The sequence below is a fragment of the Ixodes scapularis genome, unplaced genomic scaffold (genome assembly GCF_016920785.2).
Source record: "Ixodes scapularis isolate PalLabHiFi unplaced genomic scaffold, ASM1692078v2 PGA_scaffold0__279_contigs__length_252992795, whole genome shotgun sequence".
NCBI lineage: Eukaryota > Metazoa > Arthropoda > Arachnida > Ixodida > Ixodidae > Ixodes > Ixodes scapularis.
This window is the reverse complement of record NW_024609835.1, coordinates 239,836,325-239,860,971: the sequence shown is the minus strand read 5'-3', so window position 1 is coordinate 239,860,971 and position 24,647 is coordinate 239,836,325. Positions and strand designations below refer to the sequence as shown.

Sequence of the window (24,647 nt, the reverse complement as noted above, 5' to 3'; positions counted from 1 at the left end):
TTTTTCCTCAATGTCACGTTGTAGATGTTACGGGGGAAGGAGCAGCATACATGACGCTATACCATGATTCATCTAGCGCTTCGCGCCCGATCTTTTTGAGATTTTCGCGAAAAGTTTGCTAGGTGTGTATTGGTCTTTTGCTGATGCTATAGGTCCGCCACTCCTCAGGTCCGCGGCAATGGGCGCGCTTTGATGGCCCCTACCTGACAGAAGCCGTGCCGGCAGGGCTGTCCGCTGCACGGGTCTGCGAAGGGCTGCTGCGCGGGCTGCTGGCCGTCTGGCCGGGGGGCTGCCGCCACGCAGCCGTTGGGTCCGACGCCGCTGCCGACGAAGCCCGCCGGGCAGCGACACTCGCGGAAACTGCCGGACCGGGCTGCGAGCACGCGTCCATTTGCGTTTGAACCGGGTAAACTGCGATGCAACCGCTTGCAAACGCCTACGATGAGAGATCACAATGGGGCCCCTAGACTCGTCAAACACAAAGCTTAAGCCGAAAGTTCGCGGAGTGCGTTGATTCGACTTCTGGCGTCAACGCCGCTCGAGTTCGATCGGCGCGCTCCTTAAACTTCCTCTCCTACTTTGGCTTTTACGAGTCAAAGGGTCTCAGAAGTCATGTATCAGGTATCGAGCCGGAACACTCTTGATCAGCGTATGTTTCACGTATCATGCTTTCACCATGCGCTTCGTTTGATGTCGTGTTCGCACGTACGTTCGACCTCGTAAGCACTAACAAAACTTGAAGTTCATTATTATGCTGCTCAGAAGTGTTACAAGCCGATGGCTTTGTCCCACATAAGACACTCAAAACTTCACTTGGACGTATAGCGCGCTGACGTGAAACCGACGGCACCAACTTAAACGAGCGGCATTTTTGCCGCTCGTTCAAGTTAAATAAATAATATGAGTATTACTGACCACAAAGAAATAATCGGGGTTTCCTTGGCCCTATCGAAAAACCTAGTGTTTATTTTAACCTGTAATTTTGATGCGTGCTTTAGCTGTTTGATTAGTTATTTAGCACCGTTACCAAGCCCCTGGTAAAAATTGGGGCCGTCTGTTCGACGTCAATGAGCCGAACGTCGAGCTGAAGTTTTGGGGCGTATTGTATTGGACAAAAGGGTGTAACGCTACACCCTTTTCTTTTAGAGTGGCACGCTATAAATAGCGTCAGTGTGCGAATGTGTGATCTCGTTGTAAGCAATTACGATCCGTCGTAACGCAGTCTATCACACTCAACACATAATTGCGCGAACCATCCTTTAGTTTATACAACAGCTTGGTCGATATGCGGAAGCCAGATAAATGCTGACACAAGATTGCAGTTCATACAAAAATATATTAATAAATAAATAATGAGGAAACAGGGGAGCTTAAGAAAGTAAAAATGTTGTCCATACCGAATGAAAGTCTTTCGGATTGTTCTCCAAGCGCCGAAATAAACGTCAACTTGCGCAGCCCCTTTGAGTTAGGCTGTTTTGAGATGACGTCCTCAAATGGCCAACAACAAAGTGAGGAGCAGGTTTTAGAACCTTTTTCACGAAAGAGCACGGACAAAGTAAATATGATTAAGAGAAAAGCTCCTACGTTTTTTCTTAGCAAAAAAAAAAAAAAACACTACACATCAAATTAAACGCTTCAAAGTGATATGACTTAATTCTCATAAAAGATGTTAGCTCGCCTGAAGGAGTTTTTCGAAATCATTTCCGCAAAACAAAAAATACTGCAGAATAGGTATCTATTTCTCTTTTTACAATGAACTAGCACCCGATTACAGACTCAAAGCCGGTATGCTGAAGGCAAGCTCGTCTGCTCCTTGCGCACGGGTTGCGCTGACGACAGAACCCCGAGCTCTGATTGGCTGATGGGAGGACAGTGGCTAGACCTCAATGCTAGCGGCCTCCAAGTCTACCCACTATCCTTCCAATCGGAGCCAATCAGAGTTCCGCGTTCTTACTTAAACACAACCCCTGTGCAACAAGCAGAACAACTCGCGCTCCGTATTGAATGCAACTCCCGCGTAAACATTAAGATATACGAAAAGGGGGACTCAAAAGTAAACGGAATGAATTCATGGAGGGTGAGCTGTTCGTAGTAACAACCTCCGCCACCTTTCAGCGGCACCCCTCTAAGTCAATCCGCAGCCCTGCGTCGTCGGCTGAAGTTCTAGTGGCATGTTGGGATTTCTTTCATTCCTCGCTTTTTGCAATGCCTGATTTAAAGAAACAGCGTGCGATCGTAAAATTGTTTTCTTTTCTAGAGAAAACGGTGGCGGAAACTTGTGTAATGCTTCAGACAGCTTAGAGTGAAAATGCTATGAAGAAATCGCAGGTCTACCAGTGGCTTCAAGGCGACCATCCTCGTTCAGGGCGACCCTAAACCTCCTCAACTGATGAAAGCATCGAGAGAATTCGGGCATTGTTCACTCTGAGCTTGTTCCTCCTGATGAAAGTGTTAATCAGGTGTTTTACCTGGTATTTTTGCGATACTTGCGCAGCTCAGTGAGTCAGAAACACCCCGATTTGTGGGAAAGGGGAAAGGGGGGAGGGGGGCTCTCTCTTGACAATGCCCCAGCACACACTGCCCTGTCAGTGCAACAATTTTGAACAAAAATAGCATGACACCGCTTCTGCACGCCCCTATTTAGCGGACCTCGCCCCGTGTGAGTTTCTTTTGTTGGCCCTGTGAAAAAAAGTACTGAAAGGAAAACGTTCTATGGAAATGAAATTTCCTTCAAATTACACTTTGCAAAGAAACGAGAAGTGATTTTTAAGAGCTTGGAGAAAAAAATTACAACGTGCCACTAGAACTTTAGGGGACGACGCCGGTCGGCATACTGACTCGGGAGGGGTAATGCTCAGCGCTGGTAGCGGTGGAAGCCGGTACTTTACTAACGGCCCGCCCTCCGGAAATTATTTCCGGTTACTGTTGGGTCCCCCCTCGTATTCTTCCATGCAGTACACCGACTGGGATTAATTACTTAGTCATATTGTTGCATTGAGACACTGATCTTTTTTTTTTTCTTTAGCAACTTTTATCGACTGCAAAGCTTTGTTTGTAGCTCTGCAACCGGGGTAGCAATATGCCTTGTTTAATTTTTTATGCAACTTCTTCGACTGATGTGCGTTGTAGCATACTTTGTTATATGTCTTTTTGTTTCAATTTTGTTATGACGCCCTGCTGCCGATTTTTTTTGCATGTTGTACTTTGATTTGGAACTATAATTAAGGTATTTTTTCTCACACCGCAATGGAAAGCGATTGCGCTTTTATTTACAATTCCCATTCCTATGTTGTAGTTTATGTGCCACTCTAATGTATTCTTCGCGTGAAATAAGTGTAACAGTAATTAACTAGTAACGAAGTTGGTACTAAATGAAACTACAGGATATAAATACGTAGCTTTTATTCTGCACATCACTCGCGTAAGTGCCGCTGTCCGGGTTGAAAAAAGGCAATGAAAAAGAGAAGAATACAGCGAAGTGCGAGGTGCGGGTGCGTGCAAGAGGCTTTTTGCTGGACAAGACAGTTTGTCTTCGGTTCTGCCCCGAAGCCACTACACCGACGTCTGGCCTCGCACCAGCGCCCGGCAAGCTCCTGTCTCGTCCCCGAAGGCGTTTCCGGGCCAGTTCATATGGCATAAGCCTGGCCGACAGCCATGGTTCAAAAGGAAGTCCGCTGGCCGATCACCTACTCTAACTCCAAAAGGACGTGTGTCAGGGGCTGTCTACCTGATATTTAAATTAAAAAATGTTTAAATTCGTTTTTTTTTGTTTTTTTTTGTTTTTTTCTAATCTTTAATCTGAATTTTTAATTTAAGTTTCTTTCCTTCTTCTTGTAAATATATATCATTTTCATTTGTCTCACCGTTTTTTCTCACCTTTCTTGATTTAGCGTACGATCGCGATTGAGCGTGACAGTGGCCATTTTATACGTCCTTTCGATGAACCTTCTGACGTCACTGAAGCTGCTCAAGTAGCAGACAAACCAAGACGAGTATAAAGCAAGTGTCGGCAACAACATTTTTACATTATTTGGGGGCTGTCAAGTTTTTCATCACGGTCCAATACTGGGCAGCTACGGGCAGATTGCTTTGCAGTCGGCGTAGTCTCAGTGCCAATTCTGGTGAACTCGGTGGAATCACTTTCCCCGGGCGACACTGGTAAAAGAGTTTCATCAGTCAGTCACCAGAATGGCCACAGTGTCCTCATTCTATTCCAGTCGGAGCAGGACGATTGTTCAAAATTACACTCGCGGTAGTGGTCGGTTAAAACTTGCGAGCGAAAGGAAATCACTTCTAGTGGGAACATTCCGCCTGAAGACACTTTTAGTTCCATAACTATACGAATTTAAAAACCAGCAAGATGAATTTAAAAAAAGAAAGCTCCAAGGAATTAGTTTAGAATGATTCTGGATTTTGACCTGTGATAGAACTCGTCGTCATCCGTCGTTTGCACTTACGAAGTGCGCGTTGGGAACAAAAAAAAAAGGATGATGTGACAATGGCTGAGGGGAATCTTTCGAACTCTACACGTGTCCGATGCAGCCACGCTTAAAGAAAATATACTGTCTCTTGTTTTTTTTTTTGTTTTTTTTTTGTTTAATTAATAATAGCCGTTCTAGCGCTAGCATTAAACAAATACCAAAAATACATAGGTCTTTCTAAAAAAGAAAAGAAACACAAATAAGCGGAAATGTGTTTATGATCAACGTCAAATATGTCTTCTAGTTATATTCGTATAATTAAAAATAATTTTCGCCTTCCACACATTTCATCGCAATCATTTAGATTTTTTTTTTTTTTTTTTTTTTTTTACAGCGGAGCTGTTAAGGGCTACACTCTCAAGAGAAAAGGGGTCTATCGTTACACCATTTGTCCCATATAATACACCCCAAAACTTCAATTCGACGTACTGAGCCCTATAGTCGAACAGACGGCCTGAAATTTTACGAGGGGCTTGATAGCCGTGTGGTACAACTTTTTAAAATAGGTAATGTATGTTTTACTGACTACAAAAAAAAAATAATCGGGGTTTTCTTGGCCCTACTGCAAAAACTCGGTGTTTTCTTTATGTGGTCTTTGATACGTACTTTAGCTATTGAAAAAGTTATATCGCACCGTTATCAAGCCCCTCGTGAAATTTGGGGTCGTTTGTTCGACTATAGGGCTCAGTACGTCGAAATGAAGCTTTGGGGTGTATTATATGGGACAAAGGGTGTAACGATAACTCTTTTACACCCATTTTTCTTGAAAGTGTATTTTCCCCTTGATCGCGTCCGGTACCAAACAAATGTCGACACCCGTGGTCGACACAACACTCTGGTTGCCGCCGTCGCTCATAGATGGCGGTAGCTGTCCAGAGTGTGGTGTTTGCCGGTTGTCTGCTTGCCGCCGTCCCTCATAAATGGCGGCAACATTTCTTAGGAGGAAGAAGAACGGGAACGAAACGAGCGGCGATGGCGCAGTAGCGCGAATGGTTCCGCAGCCACCGGGAGGCCGCTATCGCCTCAAGTTCCACTGCGTCGAGCGCTTCGAATTCCTTTGCGAAAGAAGAGCAGATCGCTCGCCTGGAAAGCCACAGCCGAGAACAGAACCTTACAGCTCCGCTGCTCTTCCTTCTTAAACAGAGTGAAAAGGCTAAAAATTTGTTGTCTCTAAATTACTGTTAGAGCGTATCAATTATTAGTGTATAAACGCATTTTTTGTGTTAAAAAAGAACAGTCATCCAGAATCAAGTGAAACTATCTTAAAAATAATACTGTTTGAAATCGTAATTTTTGCCAAATACTTGCCCGCAGTTTTTCTGCAAAATAAAGTTGACCGTTTTTAAACTATGGGCAAAAGTATAAGGCGTCGAAGTCGCTGGTTTTTTATATTCGTTTCGACTATCTGCTCGAAGCTTAGTTTGTCTCCAGTACCGTTCGTTTACAAGCTGAATTCCTTACAAAACGGCGGCCCTGTCGAAATGTGAAGAATGGTTTGGCGGGACCCAAATATCTTGGCGCCAGGGTCGACCTTTTTAGAACAACGTCGGCGCGAGATGCAATGCAACCCTGATCTTACCAATGCAGGTGGCGAGGGGGCTGCATCCACCGTTGTCCACGTTGCACAGTCCTAGGTAGGTGCAGGTTACACCATCTCCAACGTAGCCTGCGAGAGGCCCAACTCCGTGACTGTCTGCGCTGTGCCCCTATACATTCGGTGCTTAAAATGCGTTTCTGAATGGTGTGCTCACCCTCCTAAAAACCACCCACGTATCAAAAAAATATGGTCCCAAAATGGAAAGAAATTACTTCGCAGGAGCCTTGGTGTCATGCTGTCGGATGTCGCGAACCTGGCGGTTGATCGTAGAAGTTCCCGCAAAGCGTTCGAGGGAACACGAGTGTAGCCTTTTGGACGGTCAAGCTGCAGAAGAACCTGCACTGGAACAGGCCTCTTCCGTATCCGCTTCCGCTAGTGTGTTACTGCCGGGATCGCGGCTCGCAACAGTACCATACTTTATGACGTCATCAAGTGGAAATCTAGAGACTACTTTTGAGTACGCGGTCGAGGCGTAAGTTGAAACTCCGTTTCAGTCGTCATTGTTTGGGTGAAGAGTTTGGGCCGAGGGTTTTTTAATCCACTGTGCGGATTTGCGAGAGGATTGGGAGTGAATAAAAAACAACGAAAAGAAGTTAATAAAAACATCGCGCACATTTTGATGTAATTTAACGGATAGAAAATGATAGTGACTAGACAACGCACTTACTTTTACGAAGAAACTTGCGAAAAGAAGGATGGTAAGTCCTAGCTCATGAAGCATTCGGATACATTCACTAATAAGAGCGCTCGTCAGCATGAATATAGAACGCGAACTGAATATCTCTTATGGTATTATTTATAAAAGGCAATGCGTTATCCTTCTCAGCTGAAGCTGTAAAATGTTTTAAATATGTTATATAAAAAGTACCATCTATAAAAAAAATATTTTGTATGCATTTTTACAAAACAACAATTCTGACGATGCAAACTATTTTTTTTTTTTTGTTTCAACTTACCTTAAAAACAAGTTACAGTTAGTGGGCTGTAAAATTTAATAACTTATTGTGAATAAAGTTTTTTCGAAACTAAAATGAGACCTCAAACTCAAACATAGTATTAAATATCGAGGTGCTAAGTAAGAGTAGAATATTGCACGCGAACAATGGTGTCATGATAAATGGGGTAGGAAAATACATCTTACGTGGCCATGGACATGTCAACATCTAAAAAAAAAAAACACGTTCTGTTAGTGCTATGAAATGTTTACTTTTACAATACATTTTGTTTTTCCATCTTCACGACGAACAGGTGGACATCATTGAAGTAAGAGCTTTGTTGTGGAATAGTGTCGCTTTGGTAGTCGTGCTGCCAGCGCTGCCGGATGGCGACAAGTGCAGTGCGGTCGTTCCAGATTTCGGCAAAACCTTGAGTTCCCGATAGCAAGATCAGGATTGATAGCCATAGACATGAGTGAGTATCTTGCACTTTGTAGTTTTATGGGCCACGGTAAAGTTTGCATGCCAGCTCTAAGAAACGCGCTTTGCTTTATTGATTGTCTGATAGCTTTATTAGTACAAGCGGTACTAAAGTTTTCGATAAAGTTGACTCAACCAGTGTCTATGAGGTTTTCTTAGATTTTATAAAAAAAAAAAACTCGAGACACCTATTTCTACAAAAATCACTTAAGTACTACCGAACAGCTTGGAACCATAAATAAAATCACCACTAATTGCCTAAATAAAACTGAAACAAGCGCCATATCAAAATGTATCAATATAAAGCAAATCTAAATGTATACATCTAAATATTCTTCACAAATAAATGTAAGATTGCAAAAAACAAAAAACGTCGGGGAAGCAGCAGAGACCTTCGTTTAATGCAAACGATTCTGTGCCTAAATAGCGCGCAAAGAGAAATTTCCCATTTTGAAGATAAAAAGAAAAATCGAGCATATAAATAAATTGATGCAACTTTATCATGTTTGGTCAAATATGGGTAAATTGGACGCAGTGCGTGCCGCAACGTGGCAGACGAGAGTCACATAGCTGCCCGTTGTACGACGTTCCTAGCACGTGGTACTTTATACGTGTGCGTGGTGCATTCTCAGGTATTCTAAAAAGGACATTAACAATGTGCACCAAGCACACGTGGATAAATACACCTGGAGTAGGAAGTGTGCGTACCACGTACATAAAATATCACACCGCGTTCCATGGCCACCAGCTATAGAATAAACGAACTCCGACAATAGCCTACGCTACCTCCAAGTAACGTTATCCCACTCGGATGGCGCAAACGCAGCAATCGGCCCGAGCTCGAGGCGGGGCGTACCGAACTCTGACGTCACTGCTGGTAGAGCACTCGGGGCCAATCTGTGTCTGCACTCAATCTCATAGTGATGACGTCGAAATACTTGCGCAGGATGCATTTATTCTACGTCGCGTCGACTACCATGTAGTTACATGTGCCCGCAGATTGCCCCTGATTTAATATTTTCATTTTGGGTACATTCGTAACCGAGACGAAAACAGCCGAAGAACGCAACGGGACTGCGTAGTGGTAACTTTCGTACATGTGGGGCTCCTACTCTAATCTCGTGCTGAAAATAATAGTGGCTACATATTTTACCGGGCGAGTAGAATATGACTGGGCGAAGAGCGTAGGGCGTCTTCGGATGACGTGGTTCGCGCTCTACGCGAGTGCAGAGGCAGATGGCGCCGGAACCCACCAGGCGGGCAGGGTCCGCAGGAGCGTGAGCCAATCGTGTTGAAGCAGTCCACTCGGGGATTCTGGGAGCAGCCTCCGTTGTTCACCAGGCATTCGTCCACGTCGCTGCAGCTGTACCCGTCTCCGGAGTAGCCTGCGAGCGGGGACCTCAAATAGATAGAGCCATCTTCCGGACACGGTTCATACTAGCCCAAGGTTGTTTTCACTGGGGCCACGCACGTTGCATAAGGTTGCAAATTATCTCGGATTACGTGAGGGATGGAAGGTCTCGGGCAGTCTTTGACAGTCTTTGATAGGTCGTCTAACGTTTACTGCATTTAGTAATGCCCCTTTGTTGGCGGTAACGCGTTACATTAACGGTGTTACCGGTAACCAGTTACGCTTTGCGTTAACGTAATAATGTACTTGTCGTATTCTCAAAACTCTGATGGGTAACGTACTTGCGATACTTATTTCGAGTAACGTGTAACGTAATTGCGTTGCTCGTTATATATTCTTTACAAGACTTAAAAAATTACACTTACCTTTCTTTCGTGCTTTTAGGCGCAAAGTTATATATTTCTTTGCATTTTTAGCGTTTTTCTTTGCTTTTTTTCTGTATACTGGCAACTATGTTCAGTTTCTGCATGGGCATAATGTTCTTCAAAATATGGCGCTTTTATGTACCTTTTAACGTTAAAAAGTAAAACGTGTTTCTTCACAATTACAAATGTAACGAGGAAGTGATGTGCGTTACATTATAATGGTAAGAGTAACCGTAACGCGGTCTTTTTATTCTTAGGTAACGCCGGTCGGTAACACGTTTTGTTCTTTTTATTTGCAAATAACGAGTAAAGTATTACACTTTACACACAGCGCTGTGTCTGTGTTTCCTTTTACTGGTCCTTCGTCTTTTTTGCGCTGTTTTAATCCATTCAATATGACCATCAACCAACTCGCCCAACTTTACATCTTGTTAAAGTATTTCCCTACTTTTTTCGGTAACGCTAAGAATACTGGTAAAGCCTAACCGGATATCAAATTTCCTGCATGCATATGAGTGATTCCAGCCTATACATTAATACACTTACAGCTTCGCCTTCCTCGACTCGCAAAGGGGCCCACACCGCAGAAAACTACCACACCTTTAGCGACATCTCTCACATTTCGAGACCATTATTTAAGAGGGAGATCGTGCATGCGAAGAATGGGTTAAAGCCGTGGTTGCGAGGCGTTTTAGTCTTTTCACTGATATTCCAATACAACTTAAAAATATTTAAGCACTACGTAAAAAGAGTCTTAATATGTTTCCGTATCCATAATGTTATATCGTATGTAGAAACCTAATAAAATAACAGCCATTGGAAGGTTCATAAAAACCTAAATATATAATTCAAACGAAACACCACAAGTACTTGAAGTTGGCAGGAAGCATTTCAAAGGAAATCTCCTGGGACCTTCAGACACAGTGAGTCTTGGGTACTATCGCGACATTGTAGCTTGTTACTTAATTTGGAAACTTTTAAGTGTGACTCGATATATTTTTAGGTAACTGTAACGATAACCTAAATACTTGTCTAAAAAAGGAACTAAAATTATTGGCAAAGATGCAGATATTTTTTTTCCAAATTAACCCAATTTGTGAACACTACCGCGGGTTCGACCATGTTCGGAGGTTGGGCCCCAAATTAGACCGAACAAAATAAAACAAGAACTCACTTTTTTTTTTTGTCAAAGCAAAATGCCAAGGGCAAAATGCCAAGGGCAAAATGCCAAGGGCAAAATGCAATGCGCAAAGGGCAGACATCTTCCTAGTTTTATGTTTTTTTTTTTATTTTTAATGCGCAGATATGCGGATTTGGCATTTAGTTTATGTCAACCTTCTCGTGCGTGACTCTATCGCCCCGTGTTTACCCTTTCCGGCGTCATCGATCACCCCCGCCTCTTCAGCCAAGCGACAGAGCCACCTTGCGGAGAAACGCGTTGCCTAGACACCTAACGGTGAACTGTTTAACGCCGAACGAGAGCCTTCTTCGTCGGTGTCGCATCAGTCGTAACAAGCTTTCTTTGCAAAAGCGAGTCGCCGCCAGTAGACACTGTCTGACCTGGCCCACAGACGATGTTTCTACTGTCCGAATTGCCCTTTCACATGTAGGCGTCCTGAAGCCGTGATCCACGGTCGAGTCTTTTGTTCTGCGTTGCACAAAAGAAATTAAAAAGAAAGGCGAAACGCATTTCGAGTCGAGTTTTTTGTTGTTTTTGTTCGCTTCTTTCTTTACCACGTTTGATGCTAACGTTCTTTCCCACTTCATTCAATTCCAAATGGTTTAGCCTTCTGCTCCCCTCCCTAATATTGTAATGTAGCCCGTCGGTTAATTGGTATCTCCCTCTCCTGTCAGCTGAGGAAGCAGAATAAAACAACTCTTAAAGAAAGAAAACAGTTGAATGGTCACTAACCGTTATAGCTCAAACGAGAGGCTGTCATGAGTGACGGACGGCAGGTGTTACCGTGACCCGGCTATGAACTGCGCTTTGACGTCGTCGAATATGGTGGCGATAACTTCACTGTGCGCTGCGTACACTACAAAAACGTATACGGAGCCAGAAGGTTCTCTTCCTCCAACCTTCGCAAGCACCTCGGGGTGAGTTTCGACTTTCATTTCTGGACACTACCGCTAGGCATGATTACAGAACGATGGAAGCCTGAAACCTCGACAACGCTCTACGGCCTCAACGGCTTCCCCACCATTAGGAAAGTTTTCATGCGTACGAATACTGCACAGCCGTCCACCGCACCCTTTGAGCGCCTCTTTAGCAAGAGGTGGGATGTGTTCAGCATCAAAAGGAGAAAGTTAAGTGATCTTTAAAAAGCAGTTGCGGCTGCGTTCGCGCATGAACAAAATAATTTATTATTTAATTCATTTTGTATCCAAGCAACATACGCTTTGATTAAATAATGTCGCTCGACTTTAATAATGTCTTAAAATGAGAAATAAGAGTTTTCAGAGAGTTCCAAGATAAATATAAATTGTTGTCATTGCGTACTGTTACCAATGCCGTCATCACTAAATAAAAAAAGTATATTGAAAGTAACTATATTCCTATGACAAAGTAACTGTAGCTGTAACGCGTTACTTTTATTTTTTGAACTAACTGTAACTGTAACTTAAATATATTTTTCATAAACTATCTGTAACTGTAACAATTACTTTTTAAACATAGCTTTCCCAAGACTGGACACAACCGACATTTCGCTGCGAGAATGTAAATAAAAATTGACAGATTCAAAATCACTTTCCAGTTTTGTCTACAGGAAAAGGTTTCACTATAAATTATTATTTACAAAACAAAAACATTTTGACACGACGGCTTGTTAGCGCAGATAAAATTTGTGTGACTTGGAAAAAGGTTTTCTTTTGTCTTGGTCTTGATCATTGAATTAGGGCGGAGCTAAGTTTTTTTAGGTGAGTGATTGCATAGGAACAAAAATAAAACGAGCTCGTTCTTTCTTTCTTTCTTTCTTTTTTTTTTTTTGCCTTGCGCAGGAGGCAGGGAGACATTCGTTATTTCAGAAACGTGCCAAATATTTTTTTTCAGGTTACTGTATTAAATGATGCCGAATACGAACCTCGCTGCCCAAGCGGACATCTTGAGCTTTCCCCTAATCATGTTCGATAAAACGAAATCACTTCACTCTGGTAAACATGTTCCAGACTATATGCACTGGGCGCCTTAGCGAGTGACACCGACACCTCCAATCATAGAGTTATTATAACGTACGCTAGAGGTTCAAGTGGCGCTAGTGTGCTGACGCAAATTGAAGCAGACAGCAACCAGTCGAAAATGGACTTCCGGTAATGCATTTCTATGGGAAAAAGTGAGTGCATTTTCTCCCTGCGCTCCATCATAAGAGAAAATATCCCAAATAATTTGTACGTACTAGGTAGCTTCGAACGTTTCACAGTCAGGCCGATGAAATAATTGGTCAGTTACGGCGTTTTTCTTTCGAATTTGTCGCATTAAAAACGGTGCTAACCCGGCTTCGTACATGTATTTATGTGCACTGTCGGACACTGTTAGCGCGAACGCGGCGTCGGCGATTTCCAGCATGGGCGTTATACATGCCAAACGAACGAAGGACATCTGGAAAATCAAGAGCGGCGGCAAGAACTACACAGTAACACTGGATCAGTAACTCGCAGTGCATGTACGATCAAAATAAATTGAAGGCCACGTAATCTATTCCGATTTTAAATAAGTACCGCGCGCTTTATTCTTTCTGCCCTGAGCGAAGCTGCTTGTTCTACGTTCAAACATCACCCGCGCGCTCGATAGCTTTGAGAACAAGTACGCGATAAAAGCTGCCCGGCAGAGAAAAGAATACGAAGAGACACCTTTCATAGCCCACGGACTTTATTCTCTACGTTTTGAAGGTTTTTATCCGCTCATGCACGACGGGATCATTTTCATATAGTGACTGACTGGCATATTATAAATATACAAGCGTCACAGGAATGCTGGCGAGCCTTCAACACACCCTATGTTCGTTTCGATTGTAATTTTGCTTTGAATCGTCGCTTGTTTTTGCACACCTGCTGCGGAACATACGTTTGGGGCTGAAATGTAGCGAAGTTAAATATCGTTCACTGATGAAGAAAAATGCGCTAACTAAAGCAATTACACTTTTACAGTGTTAATAAAGGTACATGCTATTCGGTACGACCCAAATAACCAAAGTGTTCCGTGTTATTTTCCGGCGAAGAGACAAAATGCACGCGCGTTTTCCCATAGGAATGCACAGGAGCACCGCAAAAGTAGACTGGTTGCTGTCTGCTTCAATTTGCGTCACGGAAGTCGCATAGACACTAGCGCCAGTTGAACCTCTAGCGTACATTATAATAACTCTATGCCTCCAATAGAGCGAGGCAGTCGTGCAGGATTTTGTACGTCACCGGCGGAAACCAGCGCGGGGCACGGATTCTGCGTCATCGTTTGGCTGCAGGACCCGCATTCAATCAGTGAGTAGATGAGCAACAGCCAAAGGCTCACGTATACCAGTGGTGTCCAATGTGTGCACCGCGCTGGCCTACGGTACTCGACGTAGAAGATCCTGCATAACGGCCTTGCTATCGAAAAGGTGTTGCTGGCAGGGAGGACCGCCTTTTGGAGCGCTGAACCAACACTACCCAGAAGACAAGGCCGGAAGATTTCCCCGCCAAACGTCATCACCAGTGGATCCAAGCAGCGACACCTAGGTTTCGACTCAGCATCGCCGCCAGCTCGTGCATGCCTCCCCAACCAGCGGGAGGGTAGCACGCGACAACGCCAAGACTGACGCGTCTGAAACTTTGTTGTGACTCCAGCTGAGCCTCAGCGTTTTTGCCATTTGGGGCCAGCCGGGGATCCAGTAACGATGACGTAATGAGCAGGCCTTGTCTTCTGGGGGGGTATTGGCCGAACCGACTAACGAGGAACGATTGGCTGTCGCCTTGGGAAGCATCAGTTACTGCGGAGGATCTTCGATTCCTGCTCTTTTGTGACTTGGCGGTTCTCTAGACGGGGTAATAGCATGACCCGGCGAGTACTACACTAGCGGTCCCTGCGCACCAATTAATCAGTTATTAAAATGCACCGAAACGCCCATCTCAATGCCAATGAAAACGATTTCTTCGAATTTTATTCTCGTGCCCATTTCTGAAGCGTGATCTTTCTTTGCTTCTCCCGTTGTTCGCCTTTGTGACGTATTTATCCTGTGTTCTAGATCAGAAAATATGAAATGACCCTGCAATTTTTTAAAGTATCTTTCTCGTTGTCTTTGACTGGTGTTCATGATGCCCGTGAAATCCCGTGCCAATACAAGTTTAATTAAACCGCCATGCGGTTTTTATTCTAAGTATTGTATCGTTGAATATGTGCAATCTAGGGCTCTCTACGTTAATAAATTTCCTCATTGAATGCGACTTTAAAACTATGCAACACTTACAAATAAAATGCACTAACTGGAGTGGTCTTCATAGTTCCCGATTTGCCTGAGAATTTTCTAAATATACCAACAAACATCGCTGAAATAATAACCCACATGGTGGGCCAAAATAGTTTGTTTTCGACAAGTTACTGAATTTAAAATTTGGTTCTCACCGTGTTTTCTCAAAGTGAAAGACTTTACTGGTAACAATAAAAAAGCGTCGTGAGCGGAAGTCTTTGGAATATAGACGTTGTTTAAGACTAATTACAACCAGTTTCATGGTGTCAAATTAACGACCCCGAAGCTCGCTCCAGCAGCCGCGCAACAGCGTTAAACAAACGTTCGGCATAGTCAATTTTTAGACTGCCCAATCGACTATGGTCGGTGGCAGGTTAGGAGTTCGGGGAGAGGGAAAGGGAGGCTCGGGAAGAGGAAGCAGATGGATTGCTGGAGAGTAGAAGACATCACCCTCACTCCGGCTTGCCACCTGCTTCCTCCTCCCCAGCCTTACTTTCTCTCGCTTTAACCTGTTTACCTGCTAGTTCTAGTTCTAGTTAACTCGAGTGCGTGACGGACTATAATAAGCCAGCCGACCATTCATTTCACGGTACTGAAAGGCGCGGGTATATTTGAATATTGGTTTTCATATCATTTTCACCTGCCAATTTCACAATAACTATCCTGAATTGCGCGATACTAAACACCATACCGAAAAAGGTGAAGGCCGGTGATTCCGCAAATATAGTTAGTTGGGGCAGCTAAGAAATTGTGACAAGTACCACTTTCAGCCGACACTAAGGAACACAAACGGTGCATTACAACGACTGCATTAACAAAATTATTCCTGCGGGGAGTTATCCAAATGGCGATATTATCAAAAACTTCAACCTGTTTTTTTTTTTTGGTCATAGTTAACGTATTTTCATATAGAAGTATCAATCCGTACACTGGCACCGCTAGTTCTCATATCAAAACATGGGTAGAGATAACGGAATGCACCTGCGTTACCGAAGCGAGGCGCAGCTAATAAAAGTTATAACATTAGTTATAGCTTTATTTATAACATTTGTTATAGGGGCTGGTTGTTGGGCGAGTTGGTATGGTGCGTGAGAAAATTTGATTGCGCTTTAAGATAAGGACATTGGAAGAACAGACACAACAGAGCGCTAACTTTCAACTGATTGAATTCAAGGGCCTCAGCGTAGATACACACTGCGTCACCGCACCACGTCTCAACCGATCCGTGACCCCGCCACGAACCCCAAAGTAGAGTAACTTTTTTTTCCGCCCAGTCAGTTGAAGCCACACTGACACAACGCGTGCTGGAACTATTGATGGCGTCCGCCTCAGTTATCTCTCTAACAGTCCTATCTTTATGCCTAGTGAGAACAGCGGAAGAAGCAAATAATGGTTAGCACCCGCAGTCATGACAGTGACACGACAGGTGGCTATCCCGAACCCTGTTCACTTTCTGGTAGTGTTCTGTTAGCCGTACATTTAAACATCTGCCTGTCGGACCGACACATATCTTGCCACATGAAAGTGGAATCTGATACACCACCCCTTCCGTGCACGCGACAAACGGACTCCTGTGCTTCATTGTGGAGTCCGTCGGCTGCCCAATCAAGCACAGGTACCAAACCTTATACATTATTTTCGAGGACACCCTGGTATTTCGGAAATTTCCGAAGGATTTGCGGCATCAAAAGTTTCGCGAACTTGGAGAGCGTGCACGACACCTAAAGGTTCTCCTCGCCATTTTCATTCTGTCAATAGCTGAAGGTTTGGAGTACGAATGGGCGACGAGGGGAGGCGTACCTTGCGGGCAGGGTCCGCACCCGAAGCCTCCCGGGAAGTTTAGGCATGCCACGGGAGGATTCTTGGAGCAGAAGTGCCTTCCAGATGCGCACTCGTTCACGTCTTGGGAACACGACAGCTGACCGGGACCCGTCGTCCAGCCTTGGTCGCAGAGGCAACGGAAGCCAGGCTGCGAAACCACGGTTTGCGAAATGTCTCACATTGCAAAAAAAGGCCCTGAAAGGCACGTCCCGTTCTACCGTCCCATTAAGCAACGGGGTTAGAAATTGACGTCGATTAATTAAGGCTGAAAGAACACCATGTGACGTGACTCAAGTTCAAATTAGAGTCGGCATGCTGCGTCCCTGGAGAGTTCGTAGCGTTTTGTTTCATGCAGACACTGTCGAAATAGCCCCTGATCAGTTCTCTTTTGAATTGCCGTATTTATTTATTTATTTACGGAACATACCCTCAGCGCCCGAAGGCATTATGAAGGGAAAGCGCAGGTAAAAAAAAGATGGGACGAAAACAGTAACAAATTAGCGATAGTAATAATATAACAAACAAACAATCAAACTGGCCGGGGATCATTAAAAAAATGGTTAGTAATAGCATTTCAAAATAAAACAGGTTCAGTAATGGTACCAATTAAACCGGGGTTGGTCGGATGCGCACCGCAACGTTTGTTAGACGTGGGCTCAGGGCTGGTCAGAGATACTCTAAAATGTATTCCGGAATACAAACACTAAGATACACGTATACTAAGGCACAAATACATATACTGAAAAGGCATTTGTATTTATACACTGCAGCATGTAAACTAACACGTCTAACCCACTTTAGCTGGTCCTCAAAATTCGGTTTCGCAACGTTTCGCGCTGCTATTTCTTACAGAGGTACGGCTAGGTGGTGGAAGCTCGGAGTAAAAATGTCAACTAATGAACCCCCCTCGTTCAAGAACAAAAAAGAAAAGCCTGTTTCTGCCTATCTGCAGCGGCATTCGCAGACGACGTCATGAACGGGATCGCATAGGATGGCTCAACGAGAGACGCGAAAGATGGCTCAACGAAAGATGGCTCAACGAAAGATGGCTCAACGAAAGATGGCTCAACGAAAGATGGCTCAACGAAAGATGGCTCAACGAAAGATGGCTCAACGTGAAAGATGGCTCAACGAAAGATGGCTCAACGAAAGATGGCTCAACGAAAGATGGCTCAACGAAAGATGGCTCAACGTGAAAGATGGCTCAACGAAAGATGGCTCAACGAAAGATGGCTCAACAAAAGATGGCTCAACGAAAGATGGCTCAACGAAAGATGGCTCAACGAAAGATGGCTCAACGTGAAAGATGGCTCAACGAAAGATGGCTCAACGAAAGATGGCTCAACGAAAGATGGCTCAACGAAAGATGGCTTAACGAAAGATGGCTCAACGAAAGATGGCTCAACGAAAGATGGCTCAACGTGAAAGATGGCTCAACGAAAGATGGCTCAACGAAAGATGGCTCAACGAAAGATGGCTCAACGAAAGATGGCTCAACGAAAGATGGCTCAACGAAAGATGGCTCAACGTGAAAGATGGCTCAACGAAAGATGGCTCAACGAAAGATGGCTCAACGAAAGATGGCTCAACGAAATATGGCTCAACGAAAGATGGCTCAATGAAAGATGGCTCAACGTGAAAGATGGCTCAACGAAAGATGGCTCAACGAAAGATGGCTCAACGAAAGATGGCTCAACGAAAGATGGCTCAACGAAAGATGGCTCAACGAAAGATGACTCAACGTGAAAGATGGCTCAACGAAAGATGGCTCAACAAAAGATGGCTCAACGAAAGATGGCTCAACGAAAGATGGCTCAACGAAAGATGGCTCAACGTGAAAGATGGCTCAACGAAAGATGGCTCAACGAAAGATGGCTCAACGAAAGATGGCTCAACGTGAAAGATGGCTCAACGAAAGATGGCTCAACGAAAGATGGCTCAACGAAAGATGGCTCAACGAAAGATGGCTCAACGTGAAAGATGGCTCAACGAAAGATGGCTCAACGAAAGATGGCTCAACGAAAGATGGCTCAACGAAAGATGGCTCAACGTGAAAGATGGCTCAACGAAAGATGGCTCAACGAAAGATGGCTCAACGAAAGATGGCTCAACGAAAGATGGCTCAACGTGAAAGATGGCTCAACGAAAGATGGCTCAACGACAGACGCGAGGGTAATGCAGCACGTGGACCGATCATGTCACTACCGAAAACAGGCAGTCATGAGGTATTTAAATCTCCGTTTTCTTTCTGGGTTTACTTTTTATCAATAAATTGTCGCGCAGTTATAATTTAAAATTAGAAAGACGTTCCGGCATAGTGAAAGTGTCCGAAGATCGTCATTTAATTTGGAACCAGTGCAATCGACGCTTCCGTCATCTGTCGTTGCCACATTTAACTCCGCTATCTTGATCCTGGCGTCGTCTGCGAATGCCGCGGCAGCTAGCCCAAACAGTTCCGTTTTTTCTTTTTTTTTTCTTTTTTTTTTTACCAAGGAAAGTTTATTTGTTATTATTTTCACACCGTGCTTCCTCCGCGTGGTTGAACCCTTGTAGTAAATCGCAGCCTGACACGTTAAGAAACTGATTTTCCCGGGCCGCCCAGCGCATTAAAAGCGTTTGTTTACGTGCTCTATATTGGAATATTCTTGACATACGTCTCCAAAAGCGCTAAAAAAAGCATTAAGGAACACAGATACAGACACACACAAAGAAAACACTTTTCGAACACTAGGGGCAGAGGGTTATTTCGCAGCGAACGCAAATGGTTTGCATTGCTATTTTTATGCTTTTTCACCCACCGTATTTTAGCTTAGATTCCTCACCTACTAATAATTACAATGCCAAATGCCGATAAAAAGAAAACGAACAATTCTTGCCTCCAGGGAACTACAGGAGAGCAACGATTATTTGACATGCTTAAAAAAAGGCGTCTGTTGGAAACTAAGCGTACCTTGCTTTGAGATGCACCTCAAGCTGTCGTTTTAAGTGCTTCCGAGCCACACATGACACAGATATTGGACAACAAAGGTATACTAGTTTGCACGAAACCCGAGCAAGTTCAGTGCAGGTAAAGAGTTTGGAACGGGTTTCCGACGAATGTGTTAGCTTCTTATCGCCCCCATACATATCAAAAGTGGTCCCCAAAACAAACCAAACAAGCCAGAGTGTCACTCGGTCTGACGTCGCGATCCTGGTGCTTTGTCGTAGATGCTCCGGCAAAAAGCACTAACAAACGCGAGTGTCGCTGTAGGGTGTGTTCAGATGACGACGATCTGGGGTTGTGCCAATTTTATTTTTGTTTTCTAAAAAAACGTTTATATGGTGTAGCAAAACATGTCCACACAAAGTAACGTAACTTAATTTTGTCAAATGTTTTTTTTTTTTTTTTTTTTTTTTTTTCGTAAAACCAAAAACGCGTTTGAGAAGAGGGGGTACAACGATTTTCCCAACTGCACATAAACCAAACTTTGAGGTCCGCAGGAATAAAAGTTTGTGGACATATGTGTTTTCGATTGCCACTCATAGATGGCGCCATAATTTCACTGGTGTTGACATACTCAGTATCCAAGATGGCAGCTTCCACAATTTCCAGGTAAAGCACGAGCATCCTCGCAAAAGTGTCGTAAACTGTTGCAAAAACTTAGTACTCCTATGTTAAAGTTTTCATACCTTCGAGTAACTCTTGAGGTGTAATCTTTATAAATATGGGTGTCCAATAATTCTACATTGTTCAGTAAGTAATCTATATGTGGCTTGTCCACTCTGGTGGACACCATGAACAGCAGCATGGCGGGGCCATGAGCTATGCACAAATTGTATTTGGTCAGCAGCGCTGTAAATATACTGCGATGGTCCAATTTTCTGTTGTAATGAATAATGTGCCATAATTTTACATATTGTCACAAATGAAAAGTGATGAGGCGGCAAATAACTGAGTAAACTAAACGTTTAATCGGGCGAAATTGTGCCCAAAATAAAGAAGGAAACTAAAGATAACAGTAGAGCGTCGCGGGCGTCGAAGTCGGCGAAAGAGCAGAGTCGAACGCTGAGGCGAATCTGACACCGGTTCGCCACGCAGAGTGCCTTATGTACAGTCGGGGACAAAAGTCTCCAGAACGTGCGAGCTGCGACTGAAACGCATTGCTCTGCCATCTGCCGGCGGGTCGCCTGGTTTCGAGGTCACAAAAAAGCGCATGCGCGTCCTACTGTGCCTGCCAACATGTGCTCTTTCCCGCTCTTCTGCGGCTTGGCGCCTAAGTCGGAATCGGGCGCGTGGTACCGCCTCGGAGATAGCGCTTACTGACATGGCACCTATAAAGCAAGAAGTCACGGCAGCTCAACTGAGCGATAAGCTCAACTGGTTATAAAGCAAGGTGCGCTGACACGGCGAAATGCGGCGCGATGCCGCAGGCGGTATCTCCAGTTTCGTAATCTGTAGCAGACGCTCGTCAGCCACCAGCGCCATCTCTGAGGCGGTACCACGCGCCCGATTCCGAGTTACGCGCTGTGCCGCAGAAGAGGGGGAAAACAGACATGTTTGCTGGCAGAGTAGGACGCGCATGCGCTTTTGTGTGGTCTCGAAACCAGGCGACCCGCCGGCAGATGGCAGAGCAATGCGTTTCAGCCGCAGCTCGCACGTCCTGGGGACTTTTGTCCCCGACTGTACATGCGTAAGCTTCTGGACTAATCGGCGTAGAATGTTCGACGACTGGAACTTTCGGAACTCGATCAGACGAGAATGTTCTCGAACTCACGAGAACGAAATGTTGAAAGAATAAATAAAAGAGCATTCCACTGACTGGAATCGAACCTATACTTTCTGCGCGACAGTCAAGCGCGATAACCACTTGGCCACGCACGCGGTCGCTCGCCGACGAGCGTGGCAATATTCCAAGAAAAAATACTATTTTTTTTTTAGAGATACATGATTTGGTACCAAATCACCTTTGAGAGAAGCAGACATCGATGCTTTATAGGATATTCCAATATCTGACTCAAAAATCAGTGTCGTACTTGAAGACGGACTGCCGTCAGGAAGTGATGAGGATCCTTTAGGGAGCGGATGATGACATCGATAATGCCATAGAGGATGATCAAGGCAGGTGTGATGATTGCTGGGAAGATGCCAGCCAAAGTGATGACATTGATGACGAGTATCGCGACACGGAACCCCAGGCTCCACCACGAAGAAAAAAACGTCGAGATAAAAAAAAAAAAAGCCAAAGTTATTGTCATGGGACGAAAGGGATGTTGTGCCCCCAGCGCATGCTGTCCACTGTAGTTGGCGCTCTGTAAATAATAAACTACATTTCTCAAAGCTACGAAAAAAAATCCCGGGTCTCAACTCAATACCAATAGTTGCAAAAACGCAAAATGTTATGATTTGCATGGACGTTTTTGAAGTATGCAACAAAGGGATAAAACGCTACGAGACACATGTGCGGTGACGCGGACGCGAGCTAGTCGATGTTATATGGATCCATTAGTGATAGTGTGTGAGGACGAAAGGCGCTGGCCTTTGTTTCTACATGGGCTAGGCTTATATATCAGCGGTCCTGGATAGCACAATCAGATGTGTCTAGGTCCCTTTTCGGTTGTGAGCCATGACGCTCGCCCACGTTCATTGAAAGTATTAAAATAAAGCAGCAAAAACTAATAATGTGAAAGGAATTAATTCCAAGGTCAATATATTAGGGTCCGGTGAAATAGAAGACACCTCTCCCCCTCCCTTACCCTCGGGCGGCTTCTTCTACGTAGAAATAGAAAAGGGTATGCATGGGATGATTTTAGAAAGAAATGCCTCGTTGCTGGTGAAATCGCAATTTTCTTCGTTCGTGATGCCACGTCCCTCCGTTACATTAAATTTGCCCATGTCGTTACATCTCCTCGCCCCTCCCACTCCACACGCACGCACGCAAGCCTGACCCTTGAATGCGCCCAGAATTCATGTCTTTTAATAGAACGCTGTAGCCGCGCGTTGCACTGTTCTTTCGTTAATTTAAAAACAATCATTGGTTGTTGTTTTTTTTTTCAAACATTTTGTTAAGCCATGTGGGTAGACGCTGAAAGACGCTTATAGACGCTTGTATACCTATACGACCGTGGATCATATATGATGGGATATTAGGAAGCGGCTGTATTTGAGTACTAAATCGTCGCGTCTCGAGGACCGTGTGCGGAGGCCACATTGCTTCTTCCGTGGCCACGCCTTCCGGGCGCTCCAACGGTCCATTGCTGAGGCAGCTGTGACTGCGCGTACCTGTCCCGCGACGCGAGGCAGTCCAATGCAGGTGCCGTGGTCGCAGAGGGCACTCGCGCTGGCCAGGGAGCAGTCGTCTTGGCGTTCCGTGCAGTGGGCCCCGAAGAAGCCCTGGGTGCATTGGCACCTGCAACACGGAGTCTTCGTTATCGGGTAGTTAACGCGAAACGGGTGGCTTTCCCGGGGTTACAATGACAGAGATTTGGGTAGGTGCCACCGCCAGAAAAAAAAGGTGAGAAAAAGAAGGCTTCAAAATCAGGAAAATAGTTGCCAGTCACCGGGATATAGACGGGTGCGCAGCGAACGATACTTAGCAGAAATGGGCGACAGGACACGCTCGGGACGCGATCCCCAGCGCCGAAGACAAAGATAGTAGCTCCCAGGAAGCGATAGTTGCATGGCGTGGTCTATACTTCCCTCACAAAGAGAATACTTCGTTTCACCCAAGTCCAGACGCAGCCGACGCTACGAGCTCATGGGTCCACGCAGCGTCGAAAGCGCACCATGGTGCGCTTTCCACGCTGCTTGACGGACATCGTGATGCATCACGGTGTCCGTCATTGTTGTGTACATGTTCTTTCATCGCTGAACCAATTAGAAACAGGAAAGGCCCAGAGACTCGCCCTTTTAACACTGCTTAATTGATTCCATTAGCTCGTAGTGTCGGCTACCTCTAGAATTAAGTCGAAACGAAGTGTGCTGAAAACAAAATGACATAATAATCTAAACCCTGAGACAAGGAAACATAAAATAATGGACAGGACGACACAAATGTTTAGATTATGATGCATCCTAATCAGCTGGCCTGCATACGTTTGCTCCAGACAAAATTACTTGGTTTAGTTTTATCCTTTCCCCATAACACTCAAAGCAAATCTTAAACTATGAGTCATTCTACAGAGAGACGATCAGAATATCTAGATAATATCAATATATGTCTCGTCGTGGGTTTTATGCCATAATCAAACCGCCCGTTAAAATGCTCGGAATCACCAAACATTACGAAGGAAGGGTACTGCGCTTAAGTGTCTATATAACGTGAAAAATAATAACAAATTGCATTCGTTACTTTCGATTTCATTTGCCTAATGTTTCTCAGAAAAAAAAAATGAGCTAGTGATTTTTGTATGAAGTACTATTATTAACATTCAACTTTGGTCGTAATTCATTAGTAAAAAACACTGTGTCTTAATGCGCATAATTAAAAGCCGTAATGTCTTCGGTACCGACTATTCTTTATTGCATATCTTTTCCCGGGAATTTTGGTTTGTAATAAATAAATCAAACTTGCGTGTGTATGTTAATACAGCTTGAACTTATTTTTTCGCAACGGGCGACTTGTCTCTCAGCAGTAGATGAGCAATTTAATCAGTGTGGTACAACCGCTAGCCTGGGCTCTTTAACGTGCACCACGCAGTATTGATACATGACTGCACGCCGCTACGATGCTCATCCAGATCGAAACGGGCAGGGGTGGGGATTTAAACTAGGATCCTTGGGTTCTGCAGCGCGAGCTTTCGCTCCATGTACTCCGAGCTGGTGTGTGCTAGCCCGCTCGGCCACCGAACCCCCAAATCTTCGTTAGTATGAGTTGCGTTTTAGTGCGTATCGTAGTAATCATAAGGACCTTTTTTGTAAACGCATATTTGCTTCTGTACAGGCTCTTTCTGGAGCGGTTTATTTGATTAAAATCGACCGTTAAATAGTGGGAAGTTGGTCGTCGTCATTAGACGCTGTGGATAAGAATGTTGGTAGTCCTGATCAAACGTTACTAATAACTGATTTATAAAAAAATATATTTTATCCATTCAGTTTTGCTAACGTGGATCATGCGTTGCTCAGTGAACTTCCTTAATTAAT

At 44.4% G+C, this 24,647-nt stretch overlaps 1 protein-coding gene across 1 annotated transcript in view; it reads right to left on the bottom strand.

Moving 5' to 3' along the window:
- LOC8033550 (cubilin) overlaps positions 1 to 24,647 on the bottom strand; it is a 264,814-nt gene that overhangs the window by 176,067 nt on the left and 64,100 nt on the right. Inside the window, exons 9-13 of the mRNA XM_042291012.1 lie at positions 22,788 to 22,914; positions 16,508 to 16,676; positions 8,747 to 8,878; positions 6,061 to 6,147; positions 204 to 373 (exon numbers count right to left, since the gene is read on the bottom strand). Of these exons, the coding sequence (XP_042146946.1) occupies positions 204 to 373; positions 6,061 to 6,147; positions 8,747 to 8,878; positions 16,508 to 16,676; positions 22,788 to 22,914 (685 nt within the window). The remainder of the gene's footprint in view (positions 1 to 203; positions 374 to 6,060; positions 6,148 to 8,746; positions 8,879 to 16,507; positions 16,677 to 22,787; positions 22,915 to 24,647) is intronic.